Raw genomic sequence first — 7,661 nt, forward strand, 5'->3', positions numbered from 1 at the left:
AGCAAAAAACCTGATCAGAGCATCCCTAAAAGAGTGTGTATGAATCTGGTAGGAAAGGAGACTACTTAAAACTGTTTAATAAACTAACAGAAATAATATGAAAGTAATAAGGAATAGGGTTGATATAATACTTAAACATTTGCAGACAAATGCAAAAAATAGATTTAAAAATTTTTTGCAAGAAAGCATTAATACCAATGCTCTCACCGTGGTGAATTGAATCCACTGTCAACTGTGACAGAGCTGGAGTCCATACTGTCAAGTCTAGCAGAGTGGACTGAATGCTGGCTCTGCCGGGGCTCTGAATGGTTTCCTTGAACACCAGAGAAAGTAAGGGTTCTTTCAAATCTCATTTGTAAATCCCTTGCCTTCTCTCTCTCCAACAGCCACTGCATGGTCCCTATTCCACATCCTTCCACCTCAGAAACACCTCCTTTAGGTTTTTCCTCTCCTTTTTGAACTTTAGTCCCTTCATCTTCAAGTTCCTCATCATCCGAGACATTGTAGTAGTCAAAAGAGTTCTCTGCAGCACTAGATGTGGCCTCCACTCCCTGTTTGGGAACAGACAAAGTTGTTATAAGTGGTTTAGGAGCATCAAATCCTTTGTGGGAATCAAGAGCATCACAGGATGAAGATAGAGTAATTGAGGCAAGAACTGTAGGTTTCCTCAAGGAGCTGTAGCCAGGCAGCGAGAGGCTGGGAGGCGGCTTGAAGAGCGTATCTTTACTAAAAATTTCCTTGTGTTTCTCCTGGCCAACAGAGGCACTGTGGGATGGTTGTCCATTTGAAGTTGCAGGGTCAGGGATAGACAGAGGTATTGGAGGTAGGCTTCCACCTTTAGGTCCAACATTTGACAAATCCTCATTTGAGGGGCTGGAAGTCTGTCTCTCTGTTTGCCTGTCAGCAATATTTGCTATTAATCCACTGTGGCTGTTTTTGCCTTGAGTTCCTAATATAATTGTTGTTGTAAGAGCAATTTCAGAATTACCAGTACACTGAAAATAATCCTCAGAGGGGTTGGACGCAGACAGAGGTTTGGGTGAGTATGTTGGTAAACTGTCCTTGCTCTTAATCTTCTCATAATTTCTGGCACCATCCAAACCAGCAGAATCGGCTGCAATCTTAGATGAAGGTGGTGTGGTTCGAGTGTAGTGAGATGAGCTTTGATTATCTCGTAGAGTGCAATCATCAGTAAAATAATGACTGCGGTCATCATAATAATCAGGTGGTGGTCCAATCAAGCCAGCATCTAGCGGCCCTTTAGAATTGTCCATAGATCTAGAACGTTCCTTTGCCTTGCTACTGCGTTCATTCCTTGATTTTCTCTCCTGGGTATGAGAGTGTGAGCGGTGGACTTTGGAATAATGAGTTGATGGACCATGGCTTGGCTCAGGGAAAGGCATTTCCATGCGGCGCTTGGCCAGCTCCCCAGATACATCCCATTCTGGTGTGACAGGCAGATGAGATGAGTCAAGGATGTTGGGAATGCTGTGTGCAAGGTGATGTCGAGTTCTTTGACGCTCCACAGCCAGAGCTTGCTCTCTTGGTGATCGTGCAAGTGAGGAAGAGTAACCTCTATAATCTTTGTCAACTAGCTCTAAATGGGTACCATCAGTTGTTTCAAAGCGGAATGCCCTTGTCTTACTCTGTGAGCGACTGAGTTTGGATTGAGATTGCTTTCTGTGCCTACCCCCACTTCTTCTACTTCTGGAGCTCTGATTTGCTGATGATGCTTTGCTCCTCTGAGTGCGTTCTTCTTCAAGTCTCTTCATAACTGCTGTATGTCGGGCCAGATTTTCCACCGTAAGGTCAGGGTTGATTCTACGTATAATTTCCATTTCTACGTGACGGGGCAAGTGGTTGGGTTCCTCTTCGTCATGGAGTGGCCACTCCTCAGGGGGAAACTGTGCAGAGAAGGTAGCCAACTGCTTGGTCTTATCCTTCTTAAAACTCAGACGAAACAACTTCAAACCAAACTTTCTCCCACCTGTAGCACTGCCCAGCGTTTGTTTGTCTAGGTCCCCACATCCTCCTCCTCCAATAGGCCCTCCTCGGTGCTTGGTGAGGGTGTCTGCCTTAAACGGAATTCCCAGGGAACTACGGTTCTTTTCTGAGTTGCCAGCTGCTTGCTGAGAAGGTGTTTGTGGGGAGTACTGTGATGAGTATGCGTCTCTGTGTTCTTTCGGAGACCGTCGCTGAAGTGTAGTGTGGTGGCTGGGTGGATCATCTGCACGATAACCACTGCTGTAAAAAAAATCATCACCTCCTGCACAGCGGCTTTGGCTGGACTTTGTGTGTGTGCAATCAAGAAACCCCCCTGAATTGGATGGTGTTATGGTGCCAGAAAGAGGAGAGATGCATTGAGTTTGCTGATGCCGCTGTTGTTTCTGATTCTGGTATCTGTCAGAAGTTCGCTCATCTAAATGGTACCACTTTGAGCTAGTTCGAATAAGACTTGGGGTGATGAAGTAGGTTTGAGGAGTTACAATGAAATATCCATCGGGTGTTGGGTAAATTTTACGTTCCCGGACCAGTAAGCTAAGTGTGTGGTGCAGAGCTTCCTCTGTTGGTGTAGGAACACCTAAGAAAATATCAGAAAAGTTACAGAATTAACAAATATATTTTAAACTCATTAAAAGACCCAATACAACCACCAACGTCACTACACAAGAAAATATTTTCCATTTCCTCAACTCTTGATGTATTTGTACAAGGATTTTCCCTTGTGCATTATAGATCTGACAGGCCACCAGAATAAACTACATGTTAGCCTCACACACTCTTACCTGGTAATACACCTCCGACTTTTTGTAACTTGTTGCATACCACCATTTATTTTAGAAATGTTATTTATTTTAACAGTACTTTTTTGTGTAAGGGAGAGTGCTATGCTATTTACACTCAGGATTGGTAATTAAATTAGACGGTCTACGGCTGTCTTTAGATAGACAGCTGTGCTTGCAATGAATCTATCAAAGAATGGGATTTTAATACATTTCTGAATGCTTTACAAAGTTAATATTTTCATCTGTCAAGTTAATGTTTGTTATCCATTGTTTTGTTGATTTTTCTATAAAGTAAAATGACTGAACATTCTACAAGATTTCGATCCATATTTTTGCCGTTTATGCTTTAACCAAGTGTAAATTGAATAATCTAAATAGATACTGGGGAATTGTGTTGACAGTCTCTTGTGTTACCTGGAAAACATGTCTGCAGGTGTTCTGTTAGAGCCTCTTGAGTGACAGTCTTGTGGGCAGAGTTCATAGCAGAGACAGCCAATAGTAAAACTTCTCCCAGTGGGATGAACTGCGACTGGCTGATAGGGGACATACTGATGGGAGAGACATCACCTGGAAAGGGAGCCACATCATTAATTTTGAGTGACTAAGATTAACAAAAAATATATTAAGTACAAAGTATTCTTTTTTTCTGTCCCAAAATGTAAATATTACAATACGAGACTGTGACATGCCCCTCAATTTTTAATACATCAATATTTGAGGCATGTTGTATACTAACTATTGCCAAAAAAAAACTTTAAACTTGAACTTTTTGCTTTGACTCACTTAGGAAAAAGGAACTTTGCTTTTCACAGAAACCAGATGTGAAAGCACACAGCTGTGAGACGTGTTGCTGACGAAGTGGAGCGTTGTACAAAATGTGCCTCATGGTGAAGATATAAGAAGCATGTTTTAACCGTGTGAGATTGCTCTCAGACTCTGGGAGCATTCAAGGACCTGTTTTGAGCTTCTTGAATAAATTGAGACAAAATGTGCATTTCTGTTGTCTGATTGATCCAGTGTCTTCACTTCTTAATAGAGAACTTCCATGACAAAACCTTAATGTATTTGCAATTTCATCATTTTCTGTAGTTTGTGTTGTGACACACTACAATGAGACTTGCTTGTAACCACTTTTATGTGCCTGAGGTGGAAATATAAACACTGATTTGAATTTTGATTTGATTTTGAATTTATTTATTTATTTATATTTCATACAATACTGTTTCAGTATTTCTATATTCACTTGTATTTTTTTTTGTATATATAGATTTTTATATTGGTTCTGCTCTGTCCTCTATACTGCTGTAACAATGTAAATTCCCCCACTGCGAGATTAATAAAAGAATATATCTTATCTTATTTATCAGGGTGTGGCCAGAAGCAGTTTATTTGCATCGTGACGTAGCTTTAAAACAGCACATTCCTTAAGGAGCTGAGTGGGTGAATGATTTTGTGTATTGAAAGTAATGAACGTGTTTTGCATATATACATAACCTACAGACCTATCCTATAGCTTCTTCAAGGAAGCGTAATAATGAGCCTTTAACAAATGTGTAAACAGCTTTGTAAAAGTTGCATACTGTAGATTAAGTGAAAACTTGGCAATTCTTTGATTTATTTCCAAACACGCAGTTTTCAAAACTGAGAATGATTAAACCCTCACAGAAAAAAACAAACAAACAAACAGGCCCCAAAAATTGACTAGAAAGGAAAACAATGCAGCATTTAACCTAGAATTATAATTTCAGAACATGGCTATACAATGTGTAAAAAATATATTAAAACAACTGCGGTTCAGCATTTCTTGGTCTTGGAGGAATGACCTCTCCTACCAACAGGGGCACCTTATAGGGGGGAAAAGATTGGACAATTCCAAGGGCCCTTGACCGACAGGGGGCACTCCCACAAAAATGTTTTGTTTTTCCCTTAAAGAAAGAAAAAAACGGGCCCTCCTGGTTCTGATTGGTTGTTTTTGGTCAGAATGGTGCATTTCTTTAGACAGCAGTAGCAGATCACAGAGGAGGCGGAGGAGATTGATCTTTTCACAGATTATATGTTTCATAGCAAACTGTTGTGACATAGTGACAGCTTTAACAAATATGAAAAAAACAAACTTTTTTTAAATTAAAGTTATATTCTGCAGCTTGAACAAAATGAAACAACATATTTTTTGAAAAGTCTGGATTGCTTAATTTATATTTTGCACATTGCTTGTGACTGTTGCTGATGGGGAGAGACATTTCAGTGAGTAAAAATGAATAAAAAAATATTTTAAGCAACTTATTTGCATACAGTATGTGAACTGTTGCATGTAAAATTCACTAGTGAATATTGTGCTAGTATCAGTATTGGACCAACAAAAGCAAGCCAGTTGCAAGCCTTTGAAATTGTGACGCTTTATATGGATCAGACAGACTCAAGAAATTGTAACGGCAGCTGCGAACAGGGGGCAATTTAATTTTTTGTCATTGGGCCCAAGATTTCTTGCGGCGCCCCTGCCTACCAAGTTGCCTAAAATATGGAATAATGACCTATGTACTACAAGATCCTGCAGGGTAGTGTGAGACTGCTATATTTTCAAAAATTCTAGTTTAATGAAATTCCAATAATGTAAGCTAGCTGCCCAATTCTTTCTATAAATGCATTGATTTCAACATATAAAAACAATTGTCATTTTACAAGCATGTGTGAGCAGTTTTTGTTTGAGGTTGTGCATGAAATCCTGCAATGCCATGAAAATAGTTCATTAGTCTTCCTTAAGAATTAAGAAAATATGTTTGAACTGACCTGAATAAACAACCGAGGAGAGTGTGTCGGCCTTACCCAAGCATTTGATGGTGAAGCCCCGCGGAGGGTTAAGAGATCTCCGCATCCATCCCTCTCTTAGCACCTCCAGATGGTCCTCTTTTCCCTGGATCAGTAGCACGTGTTCATCTATCCATCCCAGGAAGAAGGTCTCCGACACAGCTTCAGTAATCCGCTGGTTCCATATATGCTGCTGAGAGTTTTCTGCTTTAAAATCGGCAAAAATCTCATAACCAGTATGGTGTCTCGGAAGCTCGTCGCTCTCTGACACACCAGCTGCAGCTGATGCTTCAGGACCTCCATCTCTGGCCAGTACAATAGCCAGAGAATGGGGAGCAATCTGCAGGAAAGATTCCATTGACAGTACGGCCTTCTAGCTGATTATTGACTCGCTTAAAGCCATCAGTTTTGTTAATTTCAAACACATTCAGATAAACTGGGAAGCAAAAACTCCAAATTTGCCGGCAATGCGGCTAAGCTCTGCAGTAACCGCATAGCCCACAATTATTTAAAAAAAAAAAAAAAAACGGTGCTAGCCTAAAATCTGCCTTTTTAAGGTTGCATAAAAGTCATTTCTGGTCCCACACTGAGCGCAACCTGTCGGGCCGTGAACGTGTGCTCAGTGAAGAACCGCTTCCGAACGCAAGCACGACATGACATTGGAACATATACCAAACAGGCTCATTGTTAGGTCACAAACTAGCTAGCTAAATGCTAACGTGATGTTAGTTCACCCAGGCAACAGATGAGCGAGCTGCCCTCCACAGCAGCCAGTCGTGGGTCGCCTCTTTGTTCTACCCCTCGTGAGGTGCAAAGCAGCCAGATGTGCAGTCGCTGTGCAGCAAAGTCCTCCTCTGGCGACCGGGCAGCTTCAAGACCGACACCATAGCTGGATGCAGGAGTCTCATCCAGACACAACGAAAGTAAACGTCATTACGAAGCTGCGTCACCACAGCGTCATCTCAGAGTATGTGAAGCCTACTACGATTTGTAAAGAAAAATATGTATAATTTCTCTCTTATATTATCAAATAATAGATTAAAATATAATTTCTTTGTATTTTTACATTCTAGTGGTTGTAGATTATTTATCGTGTAGATCAGGGGTACCTGCAACTTTTAGATGCATCTATATGGAGTGAAAATAGTCTCAAAATACCTGTGCGAGTGTAATACTGGATTTGTAATCCGTGTAAGCATCTTTGTGTGTAACTTTGGATAGTCGTATCTGTGAAATAAGATTTGTAAACCATAAAAAGAAAATTTGTGCATCATTTGTAAATATGTGGTAAAATAAAAGTACACAGACACAATTACAATTTCTACAAACGTTAAATTTCTACACAAAATTTTTAACTACAACCTCACAAATCTGATAATTATGAATTCAAACCTCCTACAAGTATGCACAAGTCGCCTGATACACACAGACAAAACTGCATTTACGCACACATCTGGTTACGAGTCCACAAGGATTTTTGAGACTCATTTCATGCTTCAGGACAGCCTCAGATTTGTGCACAAGTGGTGCTCTTAAATGCTGGTGGAAAGTTGGGATTTTTTTCTAGGGGTCTAGTGTTTTCATCCTCTGAACGTTTGTCACTGTGCTTGTGCCGAAGTGGCAAAGACGTTTCCCTGGAAAAAGGAATATTTCAGTGCTTCCCAAAGTGAAAAAGATATATACTATAGTATATTTCAAATATACTTACATTTGTGTATGTATATTTTAAGTATACTAAGTATTAAGTGTACTACCTATAAATATATACGAAGTATACTAAAAGCATGTTTGTACCAATTTTGTCATTATAGCTTTAAACACACTTAAATATACTTGTACCTAAATACACTTTGAAGAAATATATTAAATAAAAGTATGCTTTAAGTGAACAAAATATGTATTTGCTCAAGTATTAAAACAATATGCTTTTAAAGATATTTTGTGTATATTTTAAAATATATGCTCAAAATAGAATTTTTTAAACTTCACTTAACGCTTACTTTAAAAGTAAACTATTAAATATAATAAAATTTTAGTATGTTTTAAATTACATCTCAGCAGGGGCGCCGC

General features: G+C 39.6%; 1 protein-coding gene across 3 annotated transcripts in view; it reads right to left on the reverse strand.

The window, feature by feature from the left end:
* The window catches only part of LOC106942659 (storkhead-box protein 2-like), a 12,582-nt gene extending 6,045 nt beyond the window's left edge, over positions 1-6,537 (reverse strand). The window contains exons 1-4 of one of the 3 annotated variants that reach the window (XM_015025990.1): positions 6,326-6,536; positions 5,610-5,781; positions 3,201-3,353; positions 208-2,581 (exon numbers count right to left, since the gene is read on the reverse strand). In XM_015025990.1, coding sequence (XP_014881476.1) covers positions 208-2,581; positions 3,201-3,353; positions 5,610-5,658 — 2,576 coding nt within the window. In that variant the 5' untranslated portion in view covers positions 5,659-5,781; positions 6,326-6,536. Of the gene's footprint in view, positions 1-207; positions 2,582-3,200; positions 3,354-5,609 lie in introns of all 3 variants that reach the window. The other 2 variants (XM_015025989.1, XM_015025988.1) reach the window with 2 other exon arrangements.
* Between the last annotated feature and the right edge of the window lie 1,124 nt (positions 6,538-7,661).

Source organism: Poecilia latipinna, unplaced genomic scaffold (assembly GCF_001443285.1).
Source record: "Poecilia latipinna isolate Pla-1442-1.1 unplaced genomic scaffold, P_latipinna-1.0 Scaffold4456, whole genome shotgun sequence".
In the NCBI taxonomy this organism is placed as follows: domain Eukaryota; kingdom Metazoa; phylum Chordata; class Actinopteri; order Cyprinodontiformes; family Poeciliidae; genus Poecilia; species Poecilia latipinna.